At 39.7% G+C, this 24,341-nt stretch overlaps 1 protein-coding gene across 4 annotated transcripts; it reads left to right on the top strand.

The window, feature by feature from the left end:
- Positions 1-6,647: 6,647 nt before the first annotated feature.
- Zfp273l-ps1 (zinc finger protein 273 like, pseudogene 1) lies at positions 6,648-23,522 on the top strand. Of its 4 annotated transcripts, none has more exons than NM_001447535.1 (4): positions 6,648-6,782; positions 18,179-18,305; positions 18,952-19,047; positions 20,831-23,522. In NM_001447535.1, the coding sequence occupies exons 1-4, from the start codon at positions 6,777-6,779 to the stop codon at positions 22,105-22,107; spliced, it is 1,506 nt and encodes a 501-aa protein (NP_001434464.1). In that variant the 5' UTR covers positions 6,648-6,776; the 3' UTR covers positions 22,108-23,522. The 4 variants fall into 4 exon arrangements, with proteins under 4 accessions (NP_001434464.1, XP_087440544.1, XP_087440536.1 ...); XM_087584418.1 differs by having other exon boundaries at positions 6,687-6,782; positions 18,222-18,305; positions 18,888-19,047; positions 20,831-22,871; XM_087584410.1 differs by having other exon boundaries at positions 6,687-6,782; positions 18,888-19,047; positions 20,831-22,871.
- Positions 23,523-24,341: the final 819 nt, after the last annotated feature.

The raw sequence follows: 24,341 nt of genomic DNA, 5'->3' as shown, positions 1-24,341 counted from the left end.
GGACATTGAACTGCCTGAGGATCCAGCTATACCTCTCTTGGGCATATACCCAAAAGATGCCCCAACATATAAAAAAGACACGTGCTCCACTATGTTCATTGCAGCCTTATTTATAATAGCCAGAAGCTGGAAAGAACCCAGATGCCCTTCAACAGAGGAATGGATACAGAAAATGTGGTACATCTACACAATGGAATATTACTCAGCTATCAAAAACAATGACTTTATGAAATTCGTAGGCAAATGGTTGGAACTGGAAAATATCATCCTGAGTGAGCTAACCCAAACACAGAAAGACATACATGGTATGCACTCACTGATAAGTGGCTATTAGCCCAAATGCTTGAATTACCCTAGATGCCTAGAACAAATGAAACACAAGACAGATGATCAAAATGTGAATGCTTCACTCCTTCTTTAAAAGGGGAACAAGAATACCCTTGGCAGGGAATAGAGAGGCAAAGATTAAAACAGACACAGAAGGAACACCATTCAGAGCCTGCCCCACATGTGGCCCATACATATACAGCCATCCAATTAGACAAGATGAATGCAGCAAAGAAGTGCAGGCCGACAGGAGCCGGATGTATATCGCTCCTGAGAGACACAGCCAGAATACAGCAAATACAGGGGCGAATGCCAGCAGCAAACCACTGAACTGAGAACGGGACCCCTGTTGAAGGAATCAGAGAAAGAACTCGAAGAGCTTGAAGGAGCTCGATACCCCTTATGAATAACAATGCCAAGCAACCAGAGCTTCCAGGGACTAAGCCACTACCTAAAGACTATACATGGACTGACCCTGGACTCTGACCTCATAGGTAGCAATGAATATTCTAGTAAGATCACCAGTGGAAGGGGAAGCCCTTGGTCCTGCTAAGACTGAACCCCCAGTGAACGTGATTGTTGGGGGGAGGGCAGTAATGGGGGGAGGTTGGGGAGGGGAACACCCATATAGATGGAGAGGGGGAGGGATTAGGGGGATGTTTGCCTGGAAACCGGGAAAGGGAATAACACTCGAAATGTAAATAAGAAACACTCAAGTTAATAAAAAAAAGAAAGAAAAAAAAAGAATATAAATGAAGCCTCATAAACAGTGAGAGGATGAAAAAAAAGCTAGCCCAAAGGGTAGAGGCATTCAGGTTCTATGTTAGTTGTCTCTTGGCCTTGTGTATTTAAGTACATGATATTTGGCTTACTGTCTTAGGTTTTCTGTTTCTGCAACAAAACACCATGACAAAAATGCAAGTTGGGAAAAGATGGTTTCATTTGGTGAAAAAAATCTGGACAGGAGCTCAAACAGGGTAGGATGCTAGAGGTAGGAGCTGGTGAAGAAGACATAAAAAGGTGTTGCTTTCTGGCTTGCTCCCCACGGCTTGCTCAGCGTGTTTTCCTCTAGAACCCAGGATGGTACCACCCACTATGGGCTGGGGCCTTCCCCTATTGATCACTAATTGTGAAAATGCCTTACAGCTGAATCTCATGGAGTTTCTTTGACTGCGGTTCCTTCCTTTCTGAGGACTGTAACGTGTCAAGTTAACAAATAAAACTAGCCAATACATTACAAGCAATCATAATAATAGCCTATATTAGGAGTCTGTTGGATAACCTTGATCAATAAGTGAAAACAGGGCTTCCCATCCCCAGTGTTGGGATTTTTGTTAGATGGTCTTTGGGTTTTGAAGAAGCATTAGTCCAGATGGGAAAATTTCCTTTAAAGTACTATTTTGTATTTATGCATCAACTTGGGTGTATTATAGATATTGTAAGGTGGAGGGTTAATAGTGTGATGCTTTATGATGTTTTCAGACTTTATTACTGGTATCCTACCTACCTTCCTCGTGTATTTATGGACTCCTTTCCCTAGTTAGAGTCCACTTCTCGATTAGACTACTTATATCCTGCTATTTTCCTCTCTGTTGCCTCCTGTCCCTTCTCAACCCTAGGAATGGTCCCTTTTAACTTTCCTCATTTCTGCAGTCAATCCAGTATATGTACGCACATCTGATCATCTGGAATTAGGAACTCCAGAGAAAACATATGATATTTGTTTTTCCAGGTTTGAGTTACCTTGCTCAATACAGTCACTCTTTCCTAGTTCTGTTTACCTGTAAATTTCATTATCCTTTTTTCTTTTCAGCTGAACAGCATTCCACTCACTAGCTATTATGAATTGAGCAGCCATGGTTGCAGATGAGCAAGTATTTGTGAAGTAGAATGGAGAATCCTTTAGACATTTGGTAAGAATTAGTATATCTGAGTCATTTGGTAAGTGTCCTAGTTAGGGTTACTATTGCTGTGATGAAACACCATGACCATAAAGTAAGTTGTGGAGGATTGTAGTTCACCATTCTAAAAAGCCAGGACAGGAATTCAAACAGGGCAAGAACCCTGGAGTCAGAAGTCGATGCAGAGGACCTGGGAAAGGAGGTGCTACTCATTGGCCTACTCATAATTGCTAGCTTACCCCCCTTTCTTATAGAACATAAGATCACTACCCCAGGGATAGATCCAAGCTCGTGTCAAGTTGACATAGACTAGTCAGGACAACTGTCCCATTTCCTTTTTCATTCCTTCCCAAGATCACACAGTAACATTAACATTACCATATAAAACATTTTATAAACTTAAAAGTCCCAAAGTCAGGGACTGAGGAGATGGCTCAGTGATTAGGAGCAATGGCTGCTCTTCCAGTGGACCTGGGTTCAATTCAATGACAGCTCACAACTGCAATTTCAGTTCCAGGAATAAAACATCCTCATACAAAACACTGATGCACATAAAATAAGAATAATAATTAAGAAAGTCCCAGAATCTTTACAAATTCAGATACTTTGAAATTCAGAGTCTTAAAAATCTAAAGTTTCTCTTAAGCCCTAAAATCTTTAAAAAATATTCTCTCAATTATGAGCTCCTATAAAATAAAAAATGTAAGTTAAATATGTTTCTTCCTTCAAGAGGAAAAACTAGGGCACAATCATAGTCCTAACAAAGCAAGAGCAAACTCCAAAAGTGTAAATAACTTAATTTCCAATTATCTGAGATTCATTTCCAATCTTTGGGGTTCCTTCAAAAGGTTTGTGACACTTCCCAGGCTCCTCCTCTTGTAGCACACACTTAAGCTTAGGCAGCTCCACTCCACACCTGATGCTGTCCTTGGGGGTCATCCCATCCATGGTATTGGCACTTTGAAACTTCTGGGGCTGTCTGCTGCAACTGGGCTGCACTTTCACCAGTAGTATCTCCTAGACTGTCTTCATGATATCAAGCCTCAAATTTTCTTCATGACCCCGTCAATCTGAGGCTTCAATAGCTACTGAGACTGCACCTTCTCCAATGGCCTCTCCTAGTCTTTCACAGTGCCAAGCCTCAGTTCCTCTTCATGGCCTCTTCATGGCTGCAAAACCAGCAACACCTGGGTGACTCTTACCCTACCACGTTCTGCTGCCAGCATGAGGTACAAGCCATGGCCACAACTCTCAGGAAACACTAAATTTTGTCTCCATGATGCTGGTCTCTTGTTAATCACATCAGATTCTTCAGCTTCAGCTCCAGCTCACATGACACCACATGTTCTTGGTTGCTTGGTCGAGTCTTTGTTTCTCTCTGAAACTCCACAAGCCATGTCACCATCACCTGTACTGCTTTAAACATTCTTTTTTTTCTCATATCTGTCTCTATCTTATTTTTTTCTCCATCTTTATTAATTTGGGTATTTCTTATTTACATTTCAGTTGTTATTCCCTTTCCCTGTTTTCAGGCCAACATCCCCCTAGCCCCTCCCCCTCTCCATCTATATGGGTGTTCCCCTCCCCAACCTCCCCCCATTGCCGCCCTCCCCACAACAATCACATTCACTGGGGGTTCAGTCTTGGCAGGACCAAGGGCTTCCCTTTCCACTGGTGATCTTACTAGGCTATTCATTGCTACCTATGAGGTTGGAGCCCAGGGTCAGTCATGTATAGTCTGTGGGTAGTGGCTTAGTCCCTGGAAGCTCTGGTTGGTTGGCATTGTTGTTCATATGAGGTCTCAAGCCCCTTCAAGCTCTTTCAGTCCTTTCTCTGATTCCTTCAACGGGGGTCGCATTCTCAGGTTTGTTGCTGTCATTCGCCTCTGTATTTGCCGTATTCTAGCTGTGTCTCTCAGGAGAGATCTACATTCGGTTCCTGTCAGCCTGCACTTCTTTCCTTCATCCATCTTATCTAGTTTGGTTGCTGTATATGTATGGGCCACATGTGGGGCAGGCTCTGAATGGGTGCTCCTTCTGCTCTGTTCTAAACTTTGCCTCCCTCTTCCCTCCCAAAGGTATTCTTGTTCCACTTTTAAAGAAGGAGTGAGGCATTCATATTTTGGTCATCCTTCTTGAGTTTCATGTGTTCTGTGCATTTAGGGTAATTCAAGCATTTGGGCTAATATCCACTTATCAATGAGTGCATACCATGTGTGTTTTTCTGGGATTGGGTTACCTCACTCAGGATGATATTTTTCAGTTCCATCCATTTGCCTATGAATTTCATAAAGTCATTGTTTTTGATAGCTGAGTAATATTCCATTGTGTAGATGTACCACATTTTCTGTATCCATTCCTCTGTTGAAGGGCATCTGGGTTCTTTCCAGTTTCTGGCTATTATAAATAAGGCTGCAATGAACATAGTGGAGCATGTGTCTTTGTTATATGTTGGGGCATCTTTTTGGGTATATGCCCAAGAGAGGTATAGCTGGATCCTCAGGCAGTTCAATATCCAATTTTCTGAGGAACCTCCAGACTGATTTCCAGAATGGTTGTACCAGTCTGCAATCCTACCAACAATGGAGGAGTGTTCCTCTTTCTCCACATCCTTGCCAGCATCTGCTGTCACCTGAGTTTTTAATCTTAGCCATTCTCACTGGTGTGAGGTGGAATCTCAGGGTTGTTTTCATTTGAACATTCTTATCTTCAAATCTCAGAACAGCTCACTGAGCTCCAAACACTCAATGGCTCTTCTAGGACAAAGTTCCAAAGTCCTTTCACACTCCTCCCCCAAGCAATATGGTCATATCTGACACAGCATTATCCTACAAGCCTAGTACCAACTTCTGTCTTAGAGTTACAGTTTCTGTGGTGAAGCACTGTGTCCAAATGAAAGTTTGGGAAGAAAGGATTTATTTGGCTTACAATTTCATATTACTGTGAGTCTTGGAAGGAAGTCAGGCTAGGAACTCAAGTAGGGCAGGAATCTGAAAGCAGGAGCTGATGCAGATGCCATTGAGGGGTGTTTCTTAGAGAACCCAGGATGCCCAACCCATGGTTGGCACCACCCACAAAGCCCTAGGCCCTCCCACATCAATTATTGAGGAAATGAAATGTCCTACAGGTTTGTCTACAGTTTGATATTATAGAAGTATTTTCTTACTGCACCTCACTCTGATGACTTTAGCTTGTGTCGAGATGATGTAAAACCTGGCACACTGTGTTCCTTCTGGTGATGAAACACAAGAGACTAATCTGATCTTCCCACTGTCTCATCTGAGAAGTGATCTCATTGTGAATCAATGACCATGGCACAAAAACAAACTCTTTCTTCTCATTGGGTTTGTAGTTGGGTCTCAGATGTTACCAGTACAGGGATAAACACACACATGAGATGGGTGTCCCATCACTCCATGGTGTCAGTCTAGCCCCTTTCTTGCAATGAGCTCATTTTACATGATCAGGAACATATTTCTTGGTAACTTTATTTTAAAGAAAGAACCATTCCTGTGTTATGAAATGGGGGAGTAGAGTGAACTTCAAGTACAAAACAAACCAACAAAAAACCCTAAATACTTTCATATGTGAGTCAGGAGTCCAAAAAGAAACTGGAAGGTGAGTAGGGCAGATCTGACTTAATACAGAGAGAAATGCATGATGGATGACGAATGATGGGCCAGGAGTCAGTTCAGACACCATGCTGATGCTGAGACCAGTTTTCCCTCCCAGTGGTAGAGGAACAGGGAGCTGAGAGAACACCTGGCAGTGAATAGTTATCTGAGTTTGTGAAAGAGAATCTGGTGAAGCTGTGGTAAGAGGCATTTGTGTCCCCTGGCTCATGCACCAAACTGCATTCCAGGGTACATACTAAAACTGTTCACTTTTTTTTTTCTCATTGATTTGGTGTCATAATGGGTGTTAAACCAAGGTCGTCTTCACTCTAGGCAAGTGTTTTACCAGTAAGTAGCCCCCTATCTCTTTTTTTTCAATACTTCCTCTATTTCTTTTGGTACTTTGAATTTGGCACATAGACTTGTGATTCTTCTGTCTCAAGCCCCAGAGTAGCCGAGATTCGAGATTTCAGAACATTTCCAGGTATCCTAAAGAGTTTATGGTGTATCCCAATGTACCTTCTTGCTCCATTATTTAAAGTAAAATTGAGTCAATGTGATTATTTTTTCCTACCTGCCGTAAGATTCTAGGTACACCTGAGCTTTTTAAGTCACAACACTGATCAGAAAAAGAAGTAAAGTTAATACACGTTGCAGTTAAAGGCTGGACTCGTACTCCCACAATGCCCTTTGTAAATTTGGGACTTTAAAAGCAGCTTAATTCCAGTAATAGTCCATGGGCAATGAACTCTTTGCCTTCTTGGGTTCAGGGCAGTCCTTCGCATAGACTTCTGGGAAATGTAGTGTCTCTCAGCATGACCTCGCTAAACAGAACTCTGCTCTCTGTGCTTCCGGGTTCATTTTGCATTTGTGTTTCTCCAAACTCTGCGGCGTTCTTAAACTTGGGACAGTGTGGCTTGTGCTCAGCGCAGGACATGGAGGTTGGTCCGGGGTGCAGCCCAGCCTTGCAGACCTCAGGAACTCTGCGGGTGGGCGGGTCCGGTGTGCGGGGAGCGGGGAAGGGCTGGGCGGGAGGCGAAGAGAAGCCCGCTGGATGCGCAGTGCAAACCTAGACGTGACCAGAATGCCAGGGAGGGATCGCACGCATGGTGCAAGGAAAATGCTCTGCTAGGACAGAGCGGCTGCCAGAGTCAATCTGGTGTTTCAGCTATCCGAGAGATGGCTTGCTAGTGCAAGAATGGAGATCAGAAAACAGTGTCCTGTCTAGTGACGTCATGATTAGAGAGACTGCATTTCCCACAAGTCTATGCGAAGAACTCCAAAAGAGGGCTGTTGCCCAAGGATTTTCACTGGAATTAGGCTGCTTTTATTTTATTTTATTTTATTTTTTTATTTTTTTTCGGAGCTGGGGACCGAACCCAGGGCCTTGCGCTTGCTAGGCAAGCGCTCTACCACTGAGCTAAATCCCCAACCCCTAGGCTGCTTTTAAAATACCAGATTTTAAAAGGGTGTTGTAGGAATATGATTTCACCCTTTAACCGCAATGCATATTAAGTTTACTTCTTACTCTGATCGACAATGTTGTAGCTTTAAAAGCTCTGGTGAATCTTTATGGCAGGAGGAAAAAATCAGGTTGACTCAATTTTACGTTAAAATAATGGAGCAAGAAGCAACACCGAGACACACCACATGCAGGATGACTTGGCTGACCGTGTGCGAGGCAGGCTGTGATGAGAGCTCACATTCCACCTTGGCTGGGGAAGCTAGCTGTTTTTAGCTTTCAGATTGCTGTTGTCAGATTTCTCAGGACATCTAGAGCAAGTGGGTTTTTCTGGGCTCTCCTGTGTTCTACGACTGGCATAGACTCTGGTTTTTTAGTTCATGTAGCGCATAGTTTCCAGGACAAGGAGTTCTGTGGGGGGAGTTTGGTGTATGGGATGTTCTCCCCATTTTCTTTGGAGTAGTTAGTTTTCTGGGCGGCTTACTTTGGATAGGAATTCCTCGTTTACCCACTTCGACCAGAATCCTCACACTCACACACCCGCATGAGGCAAAAACAAAAAACAACCAACCAAACAAACAAACAAACAAAACTTCATAAAAGGGGACACTCTAAGCTTTGCATCATATGAGCAATCACTGATCCTATACTGTAGAGTGGAAAAATACTAGAAAATGTTATTACATACAGTTGAGACTGCGATGTCAGAAATTTGGACTCCTTTTGTGAAAGGAGAGATTTAGTTGGTGTACAGATTGTTAGTGGAGGGGGCTTGAATGTCTCTAGGGAGGAGAAATAGTCTTGCATACCTGACAGGCCGTCTACATTGCTCTCTAATCACAGTTTTTTCTTGGTGTATCTAGAAACTGAAACCAACAACTCCAAGTGCCATGATGTTCCCTCTACAGTTATTCCGGGGTGGGCGGTGACCAGGATTTATACTGTGTGGAAAGATTGAGAGATGAAGTTGAAGAGCTGTGGCTCATTCAAGGTCCTGTGATTGTACACTCAAGCTTCACCCTGACATTTGTACTGTTTTTGCCACACTTCAGTCAAATTGATTTGTGTGCTGGAGACTGACTTACAGCAATAAAACCTCTCCTAAGAAACATAGGCTTTAAACTACATTACGACAAATACCAATACTTTCTATGTATTAGATAACTATAATTCAAATAATAGGGACACTCTCTAGTTAATGTCACTAATGTTCAGGAAACTAAGACTATGCCATTTTACACTTTTAAGGTGTGAAAAGTACATTTCCTTGTACCTTAAGCCTTGTTTCTTAAAAAGTAGAGGTGATAAATCAATATGCTTATATCACTGGTCACACACACATATTTAATATATATATGCATACACATTTATATTTTATATATTTATCAAACAGTCCTATTTAAAAAGAAACCGCCAAATTCAAAGCTACGTGTGCTAAATGAGATTGTCAAAAGAATTTATTTTTTGAATAGAAACACTTGTTTCTCTAGCAAAGGAACATTGTTCGGTCCCCACCACACACATGGTAGTTCATAACTGTCTATCACTGCAGTTCCAGGGGAACCACTACCTTCTTCTGGCCTACCAGGTTGTACACCAGCAAATAAGCTGGAGACAACTTATGCAAATAAATAAATAAATAAATAAATAACCAGAAAATTAAACATCACAAGGCATAGAGAGTTAGCTCTAGGGTTGAGAGTTCTTGTGTTTATGGGTAGATGTATGCATACGATGTATAGTGTATAATTTTTGCAAAGTATGAACTAAAATGATTTCATGAGGTTTGGTGTTATTTGTCCTTCTGACCCCTTCTCCATCTGTGTTGACCTCCTTCCCTCTTCCCAATTGAAGCACCACCCCCACCCCAGGTTTTCCCTTTCCCACTTCAGAACACCTGTATCCCAACTCCTCTCTCACGCCCTTCCCCACATGCTCCCCTTATACATTCCTGGTTTCCATGGTTACTTTGCGCTTATATAACTCACACCTGAAAATTTGGAGCTAGCTAGAAACTACTGAGAAAGAACTTGTGGCATTTGTCATTCTGAGTCAACATAGTCTTTCCTGGGTCCACAAACTTACTTTCATTTTGTTTTTTTTTTAATTAAATATATTTCTTTACTTACATTTCAAATGTTATTCCCTTTCCCGGATTCCTGTCCATAAATCCCCATCCCTCCCCTTCCCCCATATGGGTATTCCCCCCACGAATCCCCCTTACTTACCCCGTCCCATATTCCCCTGCACTGGAGGTCCAACCTTGTCAGGACCAAGGGCTTCCCCTTCCACTAGTGCCCCAACAAGGCTATTCTCTCCTACATATGCAGGTGGAATCCTGGGTCAGTCCATGTATAGTGTTTCAGTAATGGTTTAGTCCCTGGAAGATCTGGTTGGTTGGCATTGTTGCTCTTATGGGGTTGCAAGCTCCTTCAACTCTTTCCGTACTTCCTCTAATTCCCGTCCAAGGGGGTCCCGTTCTCAGTTCAGTGGTTTGCTGCTAGCATTGACCTCTGTATTGCACATGCTCTGGATGTGTCTCTCAGGAGAGATCTTTATCTGGTCCCTTTCAGCATGCATTTTTCAGCATCCTCAATCTTATCTAGTTTTGGTGGCTGAAGATATATGGGTCACAGGTGGGGCAGGCTCTGAATGGCCATTCTTTCTATTCCTTCAGTCGCTGCTATAAACTTTGCTTCCATATCCCCTCCAATGGATATTTTTCCCATTTTAATAAGTAGTGGGAGCATCTGCATTTTGGTCATCCTTATCCATGAGCTTCCTGTGGTCTGTGGATTACATCTTGGGTACTTCGAGGTTTTGGGCTAATATCCACTTATCAATGAGTGCATACCAGTGTGTTTTTCTGTGATTGAGTTAGCTTACTCAGGCTGATATTTTCTAGTTCATTCCATTTGCCTATGAATTTCATGAAGTCATTGTTTTTGATAGCTGAGTAGTACTCCATTGTGTAAATATATCACATTTTTTAATGCATTCCTCTGTTGAAGGGCATCTGGGTTCTTTCCAGTTTCTGGCTATTCTAAATAAGGCTGCTGTGAACATAGTGGAGCATGTGTCTCTGTTGTATGTTGGAGCATCCTTTCAGTATATGCTCAAGAGTGGTATAGCTGGGTCCTCAGGTAGTGGAATGTCCAATTTTCTGAGGAACCTCCAGACTGATTTCCACAGTGGTTGTACCAGTTTGCAATCCCACCAACAATGGAGTAGTATTCCTCTTTCTCCACATCCTGACCAGCATCTGATGTCTCCTGAGTTTTTTATCTTAGCCATTCTGACTGGTGTGAGGTAGAATCTCAGGATTGTTTTGATTTGCATACTTCTGATGACTAAGGATGTTGAACCTGTCTGTAGGTGCTTTTTGGCCACTCAATAATCCTCAGCTGAGAATGTTTTGTTTAGCTCTGCAACCCATTTTTAATAGGGTTGTTTGTCTCTCTTGAGTCTAACTTCTTGAGTTCTTTGTATATTTTGGATATTATCCCTCTCTCAGATGTAGGATTGGTAAAGATCTTTTCCCAAACTATTAGTTGCCATTTTGTCCTAATGAAAGTATCTTTTGCCTTACAGAAGCTTTGCAGTTTTATGAGGTCCCATTTGTCGATTCTTGATCTTAGAGCATAAGCCATTGGTGTTTTGTTCAGGACATTTTTCCCCAGTGCCATGTATTCGAGACTTTTCCCTACTCTTCCTTCGGTAAGTTTGAGTATATCTGGTTTGATGTGGAGGTCCTTGATCCACTTGGACTTAAGCTTTGTACATGATGATAAGAATGGATTGATCTGCATTCTTCTACATGCTGACCTCCAATTGAACCAGCACCATTTGTTGAAAATGCTATCTTTCTTCCATTGGATGGTATTAGCTCCTTTGTCAAAGATCAAGTGACTATAGGTGTGTGGGTTCATTTCTGGGTCTTCAATTCTGTTCCACTGATCTATCTGCCTGTCTCTGTACCAATACCGTACAGTTTTTATCACCGTTACTCTATAATACTGCTTGAAGTCAGGGATGGTGATTCCCCCAGAAGTTCATTTATTATTGAGTATAGTTTTTGCTATCCTGGGTTTTTTGTTGTTAAAATGAATTCGCAAATTCCTCTTTCTATCTCTTTAATTGAGTAGCAATTTTGTTGGGGATTGAATTGAATCTATAGATTGCTTTTGGCAAAATGGCCATCTTTACTATATTAATCCTGCCAATCTATGAGCATGGAAGATCTTTCCATCTTCTGAGATCTTCCTCAATTTCTTTCTTCAGAGACTTGAAGTTCTTATCATACAGATCTTTCACTTGCTTGGTTAAAGTCACACCAAGATATTTTATTTTATTTGGGACTATTGTGAAGGTTGTCATTTCCCTAATGTCTTCCTCAGCCTGTTTATCCTTTGAGTAGAGGAAGGCTACTGATTTGTTTGTGTTAATTTTATACCCTGACACTTTGCTGAAGTTGTTTATCAGGTTAAGTAGTTCTCTGGTGGAACTTTTGGGGTCACTTAAGTACACTATCATATCATCTGCAAATTGTGATATTTTGATTTCTTCCCTTCCAATTTGTATCCCTTTGACCTCCTTTTGCTGTCTGATTGCTCTGGTTAGGACTTTGAGTACTACATTGAGTAAGTAGGGAGAGAGTGGGCAGCCTTGTCTAGTCCCTGATTTTAGTGGGATTGCTTCAAGTTTCTCTCCATTTAGTTTGATGTTAGCTACTGGTTTGCTGTATATGGCTTTTACTATGTTTACATATGGGCCTTGAATACCTGATCTTCCCAGGACTTTACCATAAAGGGGTGTTGAATTTTGTCAAATTCTTTCTCAGCATCTAAGGAAATGATCATGTGGTTCTTTGGTTCTTTTTTTTTTTTTTTTTCGGAGCTGGGGACCGAACCCAGGGCCTTGCGCTTCCTAGGCAAGCGCTCTGCCACTGAGCCAAATCCCCAACCCCGGATCATGTGGTTCTTATCTTTGAGTTTGTTTATATAGTGGATTACATTGATGGTTTTCCGTATATTAAACCATCCCTGCATCCCTGGGATGAAGTCTGCTTGATCATGATGGATGATTGTTTTGATGTGTTCTTGGATTCGGTTTGCCAGAATTTTATTGAGTATTTTTGCCTCAATATTCGTAAGGGAAATTGGTCTGAAGTTCTCTTTCTTTGTTGGGTCTTTGTGTGGTTTCAGTATAAGAGTAATTGTGGCTTCATAGAAGGAATTTGGTAGTGCTCTGTCTGTTTCAATTTTGTAGAATAGTTTGGACAGTATTGGCATGAGGTCTTCTATGAAGGTCTGATAGAATTCTGCACTAACCCCATCTGGTCCTGGGCTCCTTTTGGTTAGGAGACTTTTAATAACTGCTTCTATTTCTTTAGGAGTTATGGGATTGTTAGTTGGTTTATTTGTTCCTGATTTAACTTTGATACCTGGTATCTGTCTAGAAAATTGTGCATTTCCACCAGATTTTCCAGTTTTGTTTAATATATGCTTTTGTAGTAGGATCTGATATTTTTTTTAATTTCTTCAGATTCTGTTTTATGTCTCCCTTTTCATTTCTGATTTTGTTAATTTGGATACACTCTGTGTGCCCTCTGGTTAGTCTGGCTAAGGGTTTATCTATCTTTTTTATTTTCTGAAAGAAGCAGCTCCTGGTTTTGTTGATTCTTTGTATGGTCCTTTTCATTTCTACTTGGTTGATTTCAGCCCTCAGTTTGATTATTTCCTGCCTTCTCCTCTTCTGAGGTTTATTTGTTTCCTTTTGTTCTAGAGCTTTTAGATGTGCTGTCAAGCTGCTGTTCTCTCCTGTTTCTTTTTGCAGGCACTCAGAGCTATGAGTTTTCCTCTTAGCACCGCTTTCATGGTGTCCCTTAAGTTTTGGAATGTTGTATCTTCATTTTCATTAAATTCTAAGAGGTCTTTAATTTCCTTCTTTATTTCTTCCTTGACCAAGTTGTCATTGAGTAGAGCATTATTCAACTTCCATGTACATGTGGGCTTTCTGTCATTATTGTTGTTATTGAAGACCAGTCTAAGTGTGTGGTGATCTAATAGGATGCATATGATTATTTCTATCTTCCTGTATTTGTTGAGGCCTGTTTTGTGTCCGATTACATGGTCAGTTTTGGAGAGGGTACCATGAGGTGCTGAGCAGAAGGTATATTCTTTTGATTTAGGATGGAATGTTCTATAAATATCTGTTAAATTTATTTGGTTCATAACTTCTGTTAGTTTCTATATGTCTCTGTTTAATTTCTGTTTCCATGATCTGTCCATTGATGAGAGTGGGGTGTCAAAATCTCCTACTATTATCGTGTGAGGTGCAATGTGTGTTTTGAGCTTTAGTAAGGTTTCTTTTATGAATGTGGGTGTCCTTACATTTGGAGCATAGATATTTAGGATTGAGAGTTCATCTTGGTGGATTTTTACTTTGATGAATATGAAGTGTCCTTTCATGTCTTTTTTAATGTCTTTTGGTTGAAAGTCAATTTTGTTTGATATTAGAATGGAAACTCCAGCTTGTTTCTTCAGGCCATTTGCTTGAAAAGGTGTTTTCCAGCCATTTACTCTGAGGTAGTGTCTATCTTTGTCTCTGAGGTGTGTTTCCTGCATGCAGCAAAATGCTGGGTCCTCTTTATGTATCCAATCTGTTAGTCTGTGTCTTTTTATTGTGTAATTGAGCCCATTGATGTTGAGAGATATTAAAGAATATTGATTGTCGCTTCCTGTTACTTTCATTGTTAGAGATGTAATTATGTTTGTTTGTCTCTCTTTTGGTTTCATTGCAGGAAATTATATTCTTTCTTTCTGTATGGTGTAGTTTCTCACCTTGTGTTGGAGTTTTCCATCTTTTATTCTTTATAGGTCTGGATTTGAAGAAAGATATTGTGTAAATTTGATTTTGTCATGGAATATCTTGGTTTCTCCATCTATGTTAATTGAGAGTTTTGCTGGATAAATAACTTGGGCTGTCATTTGTGTTCTCTTAGGATCTGTGTGATATCTGTCCAGGACCTTTTGGCTTTCATAGTCTCTGGTGAGAAGTCTGGTGTAATTCTTATAGGTCTGCCTTTATTTGTCACTTGACCTTTTTCCTCTTAGTGCTTTTAAAATTCTTTCTTTGTTTTGTGCATTTGGTGTTTTAGCTATTATGTGGTAGGATAAATTTCTCTTCTGGTCAAAACTATTTGGAGTTCTGTAGATTTCTTGTATGTTTATGGGCATCTCTTTCTTTAGGTTAGGGAAGTTTTCTTCTATAATTTTGTTGAATATATTTACTGGCTCTTTAAGTTGGGAGTCTTCACTTTATATCTATTATCCTTATGTTTTTTCTTCTCATTGTGTCCTGGATTTCCTGGATGTTTTGGGATAAGAGATTTTTGCCTTTTACCTTATCTTTGACAGTTGTGTGTATGTTTTCTATGGTATCTTCTGTACCTGAGATATCTCTTGTATTCTGTTGGTGATGCTTTTATCTACAGCTCCTTGTCTCTTCCTTAGGTTTTCTATATCCAAGGTTGTCTCCCTTTGTGCTTTCTTTATTGTTTCTATTTCCATTTTCAATTCCTTCACCTGTTTGGCAGTCTTTCCAGGATATATTCGTAAGCACAGGGACTTGGCAGGATATAATGCACTTCTCAGCTAAAAACAAAGACAGATGTTGACAGACTCATTCATGATTAACCATAAGCAAGAAGTCAGCCAAAATTAACTCCTCTGATGGCTCCTTGCTCCCCATACTTACCTTTATCTATGTATTCTATGTATTTAGTTCTATGAAATCCCATTTGTTCATTGTTGGCCTTAACTTCTGGGCATATGGAGTCCTGTTTAAAAAGTCCTTTCCTGCACCTGTGTCTTGTCAGGTACCATTTATATTTTCTCTTAGCAGTTTAGTGTTTCAGGTTTCAAACTGAGGGTTTTGATCCACCTGGATCTAACTTGGTGCAGGACTATAGATGCAGGTCTAGTTTCATTCTTCTGCATGTGGTCATGCAGTTTTCCAAGCATCATTTATTAAAGGTGTTATCTTTTCTCCAGTGTATGGTTTTTTTTGCCTCTGTCAAATATCATATTGGAACAACCCTAAATTTCCAGGATAAAAGCAACATGATCATGGTATATGACCTTATGAGATTTGCTTGTATTTGTTTTCCATGACTGTCATTCGTGGGGTCTCCACTGCAACTGAGGCTGTACTTCCCACCAATGGCCTCTCCTGGCCTTTCACAGTGCTAAGCCCCAGCTGCTTTTCATCCCCTGCATGTCTTCAAAATCAGTACCATGTGGGAGACTCAGCCATTATCAAGTCCAGCTGTTAGTTTGAAATGTACTCCTAATCTTTTCCACCACAGTTTCCGTGTGCTAACCCTGAAGAAATACTCTCCTGAGATAGTACCTCAATGATGCTGGTCTCCATCACAGCTGATTTCTTAGTTCCAGCTAAGCTGCATGAATTGTCCCAGGAAAGTAAAGAGTGCATGTACCATAGTATACTTTGAGCTCTGTATGCACAAAACAGAAAAAAACTTGTGAGGTTCTTTGAATGAAAATGGCACATACTTGAATACTTGATCTCCATTGGTGAACTGTTTGGGGAGGATTAAGAGGTGTGGCTTGGTTTGAGATGTGTCATTGGAGGCAACCTTGAGGCATCAAAAGACTCCCACAATCCTCAGTGCCCCCCTTCCTCCCTCCCTATCTGCTGCTTTTCTTTATCCAGCGCTGAAGAATGAGCTGTGATTAACAAGAGACCAGCACTACTGACATGAACCTGTTACTTTACTGGGACAGTTAGTGTTTGTTACCTGGGACTGAAAAATCAGCTGGGATTAAAAAGGGGCTGGCAACATTGAGGTTCGGTCTTCTGTGAGTATTTCCACAGCACCTAGAGCTGTGTGGAGTGTTGTGGAGGGGGCTAAGGCCACCTTGCAAGCTAGTTGCTGTCCTTAGTAGTGTATGAGTCTCTCCATGGTATTGATTTTGGAGGCATGAAGAGCTAATGGAGAGGAGCTAAAACTTGGCACTTCAAGGGGCCTGGAGAGGTCACTTGAAAGTGCTGCCTCATTGGCAATGCAGACCTGGAGAGTGATAGTGTCATGGAAAGTGGACACATGCAAATATCAAGACCACCCACCACGACCAACTTGCTTTTTTCCTGGAAATGCAAGTTTGTTTCAGTTCCTTTGGAGCTGACTACCTGGGATTTGAGTAGCTGGATCATTTAGGTAGTTATAGTTTTAGGTTTTTAAAAAAGAAGGTACAGAGTGGTTTTTCACAGTGGCTGCTCCAATTTACTTTGGCACCAGTTAAGTATCAGTGTTGCCGTTATCCATGATCCTTTTTAACAGCTTTGCTTTGCACATTCTGAGACTAGCCTGCAGACTGCTGTGGGAACCCTGTGACTTTGCATTATGCCGGCATCACCAGAAAATCGTTTGACAGGCAGCAGAAGATCTAAATCAAGGAAATAGAGGCACTACATTTGTTTATATGTGTAATGCATTTATGTGCAGTGCAGTCCAATTGAATCTCAAAACATGGAGGATTGTCTGTAACAATATAGATGAGATTATTATTTCAGACCTGGAAAGGCAAGTAAAATATGATCTTAATCATAGAGAGATTCCAAAGAATTTGATTCACAAAAGTTGAAAATAATACAGGTGTTTCCAATGGGTCAGTGGTCTGAGGAAGAGAGGCACAGGAAGAATTGAGCAATGTATGCACAATGAAGTTAGGTAGGAGCGTGACGCTTAGAGTACTCTTGCACAGAATCATGACTGAATGTAAAAGTGCTGTAGTGTGTATTTTAGAAGCCTGGGAAGACAAGCTTTTGAGCATTTTAAATGTAAAAGTATTTTTCAAGAACATGTTTAAACTTACTTTACATGCAAAGTAAACACATAGCACTATCTAACAAAGTATATATGTAAAATTTTCTAATGTTATATGATCATACATTAATATGTAAATCTCTCATTTTTATAAGTTTATCATAAAAATAAAAATATTAGTATCTTCAGATCATTGTGGAACTTTATACACTGAGAGAACAAAAACAGGTGAGCTGAAATGTAGAAAATTTTAAAATAGGAGAAAAAATAAAGTGTAGTGTCATGTATTGATAACACTAAACCTTTGAAGAGCAATGCAGAGGGTTCATGAGTTCAAACTCTGCCTTAGGAACATAGCAGATGCCTGAATACCTGACAGAGAGAGGGAGAAAAAGAACAAAGTATTAGAATTACATTTAGTGTATATAAAGGTTAGGTTCACATTTAGTGTAAATATATTCCAAGTGCTATTTTTGCTGCTCGAAATGTGTAAAACTCTTGCACTTAAATTTCATCTCTGAGTTCTTCCTTTATTCTCCCCTTGGGTGCTCAAATTCCTGTCCCTTACTGCACTTGTCCACGCTCCACACTTGGGGTTTCTAGTGCACACTCAGAAACCTCAGCCCAGCGCTGCTGCATTGGTGTGCATCTTCCCTGCACCTTGCTTTCAGGGTGGTGTATACTAAGTGTTGAGAAGCCTTCTTCCCCTGTGAGGATGTATGTAATACCTGGCATAGAATGTAAGCATGCCACAATAGATGTGTTTATTTGTGGGTACCTAATTTTACATTTTGTATTTATAAAACTATATCCGTGTAAGTTTGTTAGCCTTTCTATTATTCTCTTTTCTTTAAAGTAGAGATGATTTTGAAGAATGTAATTAACATTATGTAACAATTTCAGAAACATTTCTAGCTCTCTCTTTACCTTGGGCAAACAGTGGCTGCGAGTTTGCTGACTTCAGTATTTACATCATTACTTGTCCTGTTTTATTAATTTATACTATTCATTTATTTTTATTTCAGGATCTTCTGTCATTCACAGATGTGGCCATTGATTTTTCTGCAGATGAATGTGAATGTCTGGAGCCTGCTCAGTGGAATTTGTATAAGGAAGTGATGCTGGAGAATTACAGCAACCTTGTGTTCCTGGGTGAGGATCACTTCCATGGTGAACTCTTATGTCACTGTCAACATGTGATTGCCTCTGTGCCTTTGAATAACATCTCATGGGAGCTTGTGCTTTTGGTTAGCTCTCTCTCTCTCCATCTCTCCCTCCCTCCCTCCATCATCCCTCCCTCCTTCCTTCCTTCCTTCCTTCCTACCTTCCTTCCTTCCTACCTTCCTTCTTTCTCCCCATTACCTTTGATTTTGCAAGACAGGTTATCTCTGAGTGCTACTGGCTTTCCTGGGCTTGTTGATTAGTTTCATATGACCTTTTAAAAAGGAAACTCTTGTTCATATAGCCAAGAAACTCGCTTCTTTTTTGTGTTTTTAACAGATTTGCTTTCAAGTAATCATCTGCAGTGGCAGTGTTAGAAGCTCAGTGGCATGAGGCACAGAGTACACATGTTAAATAAAGTATCTCGTGCATGAGCTTTAATATTTTCCTTGTAATGAGGCTCAGGATCTGCAGGTTGTAAGTTACTCCTAAGCATTCTGTCTTTCCGGAAACGTTTGGACATAAAATTTCCCACAGTCTTTTATCATCTCTACACTTTTTTTCTATTCACAGAACTGGGTTCAGATTTAATTTCCTGGAGGGAAAAATACAAGCATCTTGTTCCTTTTCCAAATAGGTCTTGCTTTTTCTAAGCCATACCTGGTCACATTTCTGGAGCAAAGTTCAGATCCATGGAGCATGAAGAGAAAAGCATCAGCGGCCATCCATCTAGGTGTGTAGGAATAAGTGAGCAGAGCTCACAAGTTACAAGTGAATTTGTAAAATATGTATTGAGAAGTTATATCTTGGTGGAAATCTCTTAGTGTCAAGTGGTTTTCCTGCATGATATTTACTGTAATCTTCCTCTTTTCCTCAAAAAAGCTATGCATTTACAGTGGCTGCAAAAGTCCATTATTTAACTTGTTTTCCTGTATCTGTGTGCATCATGTTCCTGTCTGTGTACATATTTGCATGTGTATGTTTGCCTGTGTATGGGTGTATGTGTGCACACACACTCACATGTACATATGTGCCTGTGGAGGACCAAAATTGATGTTAAGAATCCTCTTTCATGGCTCTTCTATCTTATTCAGTGAGGCAGGGTCTCTCAGTTGAACTCAGAGCTAGCCTTCATAGCCTTTGCTCTAGGGATTTCCATGTCTTCACCTTCCAAGCCTAGAATGACAAGCTGGCCACATTGCCCACTCTGAATTTACAAAGGTTCTGGATCTGCAAACTCCAGTCTTCATACTTGTATGGCAGCCATGTTGACTGCTAAGACTCCAATCTTCCCTTGTGTAGCAGGTGTGTTCACTGCTGAGGCTCCAGTCTTCATACTTGTGTGGCAGGCATGTTGTCTGCTGAAACTCCAGTCTTTATACTTGTATGGCAGCCATGTTGACTGCTGAGACTCCAGTCTTCCCTTGTATGGCAGCCATGTTGATTGTTGAGACTCCAGTCTTCATACTTGTGTGGCAAGTGTGTTGACTGCTGAGCCATCTCCATGGTCCCAGTCCTTTCATTTTTCCTGGAAGCATCTAAATTACAACATACTTTCTATGACTCAGAAAATAGGAACACAATTCTAACAGACTAGTAACGCATTAACACCACAGATGAACATCCCTAACTTCATTTACATGCCCATTAGCTAAACTAGTGTCATAAGGCTGTGTGTGTGTGTATACATGTGAGTACACATGTGTGTGCACCTGACACTGCTCATTTTGAGGTCAGATGACAAAACACCAAGGTTGATTTTCTACTTCCAGTCTGTGAGTTGTGGGGATGAAGAAGAGATGTTCAGGCTTGCAGTCAGTGCGCCTTACCTTCTGAACCATCTCACTGGCCCTATGAGGGTTGGTTTATTTTATTTTTTTGCCACTTACTCAATGATAGCATTTTAAAATGCTGGGTGTTTATAAGTCATAGCTGAAAATTACACATCTAGATAAATTTTGCTTAGTAGAGCTTTGATAGTCTTTCAACAATTTCTGGCTCCCAAATGTATTCTCTTTTTCTTATTTGCAACTCTATTTTCTATGTTTCAGTTTTTAGGTTGAGAGTTCTTTACATTATCTGATAATATGCTTAGCTTTACCTAATATATTTTTTAGATTACAGTATTAATTATTATACTCTTTATGGACAATGTAACACATTAAGATACCTATACCATAAGTCTATTGCCAAGTGTTGTTATCACTTTCTTATAAAAATATTATTCCTGATTTCAAGCCATATATATTTTCTTTCTTCATTGGTTAATAGTTGTTGTAACCTTCTAAATGAGTGCTCCTAGAAATTGTGCAACTTTCGTGTTTACTGACAGACATGTTTCCTCACCAAAGCCTTAAGCTGCTTCTAGATTAACTAGAAATTTTTGCATTATTTGATTTTTAAAGTGATTATATTATTTTTGGTAAGACATAGCACTATATTCATATTAAGAATGAGCAGAGTAATATAAAGTGTAATGGTATGCTTTTACTGATACTTCAATACTTTTTTAACAGGATTGAAACCCCATAAATGTAAAGAGTGTGGGAAAGCCTTTGATAGAAACTCAGTCCTTATTCAACATCAAAGAATTCATACTGGAGAAAGACCCTACAAATGTGATGAATGTGGCAAATCTTTTAACTATTCTTCCAGCCTTAAACAGCACCAAAGGATTCATACTGGGGAGAAACCCTACAGATGTGATGTGTGTGGCAAAGCTTTTAACTGTTCTTCATATCTGGGTAAGCATCAAAGAATCCATACTGGAGAGAAACGCTACAGATGTGAAGAATGTGGCAAAGCTTTTACTAATTGTTCAGGGCTTATTGTTCACCGAAGAGTTCATACTGGAGAGAAACCCTACAAATGTGAAGAGTGTGGTAAGGCCTTTAGTGTTCGTACAACGCTCTCCAAACACCAGAGAATTCATACTGGAGAGAAACCTTACAAATGTGATGAATGTGGAAAGACTTTCAATGTACACTCCACACTTTCTAAACACCAGAGAATTCACACTGGAGAGAAACCCTACAAATGTGAAGAATGTGGCATGGCCTTTAATGTTCGCTGCATTCTTTCTAAGCACCAGCGAACCCATACTGGAGAAAAACCCTACAAATGTAAAGAATGTGGCAAAGCCTTTAACTGTTCTTCCAGCCTTCACCAACACCAACAAATTCATAGGGGAGAGAAACTCTATAAATGTGATGACTGTGGGCAGGCCTTTAGCTGTTCCTCATATCTGTATAAGCATCGTCGAATCCATACTGGCATGAAACCCTACAAATGCAAAGAATGTGGCAAGGCCTTTTACTGTTCTGTAAACCTTATTTACCACCAGAGAGTTCATACTGGAGAGAAACCATATAAATGTAATGAGTGTGGGAAAGCCTTTAGCATTTGCTCAACGTTTATGAAACACCAGCGAATACATAGTGGAGAAAAGCCCTACAAATGCAAAGAATGTGAGAAAGCCTTTAATAATTGTTATAATCTAATTCAACACCAAAGAATTCATACTGGAGAGAAACCCTACAAATGTAAAGACTGTGGCAAAGCCTTTAATTATACTTCAAGTCTTGCTCAACACGAAAGAATTCACACTGGAGAAAAACCTTACAAATGTGAAGAATGTGGCAAGGCTTTCAATTCTTCTTCAAATCTTAAACACCATTGGAGACTCCATACTGGTGAGAAGCCCTACAAATGTGAACAATGTGGGAAAGCCTTTAAAAATTGTTCAGGCTTTACTCGACACTATAGAATTCATACTAGAGAAAACCCAGATTAGCACAACCCCTGTGACAAAGCCTCCTGTGATCATTTACTGATAATTCGACACTAAAGAATTCATATAAAAGAGGAACCTTATAAATGAAAGGAACAACGAAAGACCTTTAAAAACAGCTCAGCCCTTGCTCAATATCCTCATTACACAATGGAGAGATCTTGTAATGTGAAAAAAATGGATGCAATGAGCAATTTATACTCATGTAACATCAAAATTTTCATTTTTGAAAAACCCTACAAATGCAAGTAATAGGTGAAATGCTCATTTGCCATGAGTGAATTATAATCAGACTGTATACATGCAGAATGACTTGGGAAGGAACACTGTCAAATATATAAAACTGAGAAAACCAAACTCTTACAGTAAAATGCAATGTGTAGGTGATGTTGCAAGACTTTACCCATCACATAGATCTTAAGAGATATTCAGGAATGATCATAAGAGACAAATTCTAGGAGTTGTATAGAATTTAGCAAAGCAACAAATACTGCTTATAATTAGTAGGGAAATGTTTGATATAATATAACTCATTACACTCTTTAAGATCATGCAGATAAGTTTGTGAGGACATCAATGTGTTATAAATCCAAATTGTAAGCTCAATTTAGAAGAGTGAAAAGATCACAACAACTAGTGATTTTATCAGAAGATCAAGACTGAGTCCTGAGGTTTCAGAGTCTGTTTTTCCCCCCAAAGACCACAGATACATTATTGGAATATGAAGTTTAGTAACTTTTGTAAATAAAAATAAGCTGTTCTTAATGTATTGTCAGTGTCATGTTTAGTATTGCATTCTTTTTTTACTAAGTTTTACATAGTTTTTATTTTATTTTATTTTATTTTACTGAGATAGAAAAACTACCTTAGTGAGGCATGAAGGCTAATATTGGCTGTCCATCTGACACACCTAGGAAGGGGGCACCTCAGTTGCATAATTGTCAACCAGATTGACCTGTGAGTGTGACTGTTACATTTTCTTGAATGCAGTTGCTATAGAAGGGTTCAGTCCACTGTGGGGAACAGCATCCCTAGGCTGTGGACCTGGGCTGTATGAACCAGCAAGTAGCATTCCTCCAGGATCTTTTCTCAGGTTTCTGCCTTAAGTACCTGCCTTGGATTCCTTCAGTAGTGGACTATAATGTATAAGACAAAATAGACCCTTTCTTCCCCAAGTAGTTTTTGGGTCATGGGATTTATCAAAGCAAAGAAAGAAATCAGAACATAAAGGACCTAGGTAACATTTTAATTGTACACTACCAGGGATATATGGGATGTTTAGTCTGTTCCCAATGTTGCTGTGCTATGCCTAATTTATAACATCTTTTATGTTATATCATTATTTATCCACTTATAATTACTTTTATATCATATATTTTATAGAAATAAAGTGATGCCCTTTTGACTCTTGTATTTTACATCGAATTCTAACAAAAATTTACTGTAGAACTTCTTCAGCCTTACAGTGCACATTTCTGGTAGTCATTCACATTGGCTGAAATACTCAATTATAACATGATGAATGTTAGTTAGCTCTGAGAGAACTCTTGAATGTATTTTCAGAAGAAAGTTGAGAACTGCTGAAGTAGAAGATAATTTTGATATAATTGACTCCTTGTTATCCAATGGTCAACCATACATCCTGAAAAACACACACACACACACACACACACACACACACACACACACACACACACACACAAACCTGATCTTCATAGAACTTTGATAAATGATTGCTTTTCAATTTTGATGCTAATTCTAATATTATTGTATTCATTCATCACATAATACATTGTTTATTAAAGTACATGAAGTTTTTTTACCATTATATGCTTTGTAATATTATTTAATGATTTTCAGAAATGATTTTCATATTATAGTGCCATAGAGAACATTGTAAGACACATTCATTTATTATTTCATCCCATATAAAACTTCCTCCTTTTTATTTGGTAACATGCATCATAATGTTTGATGTTTATAAGATGCTATGTAGAGGTGAATGCTTGGAAAGCTTTATACATACTATTATTAGAAACAACAGAAACAAAATAATCTTATAGCAGGTAGAAAAACTCAATGAGATTCTTGCTTATTTGGGAAAGTATGTGATGAAAAACTGGTGTAAGCTCTGCATATGAAGATGACTGTGCTGTCATTCCAAAGAAAACACCAAGCTTAGGAAGGGACTTCATTTCCTACTTATCATGATATTTTTGGCTGTTCATCCTAACCTC

The sequence above is a fragment of the Rattus norvegicus genome, chromosome 1, assembly GCF_021556685.1.
Source record: "Rattus norvegicus strain SHRSP/BbbUtx chromosome 1, alternate assembly SHRSP_T2T, whole genome shotgun sequence".
NCBI classification, from domain to species: Eukaryota; Metazoa; Chordata; class Mammalia; order Rodentia; family Muridae; genus Rattus; species Rattus norvegicus.
This window is presented reverse-complemented; position numbering and strand designations above follow the sequence as displayed.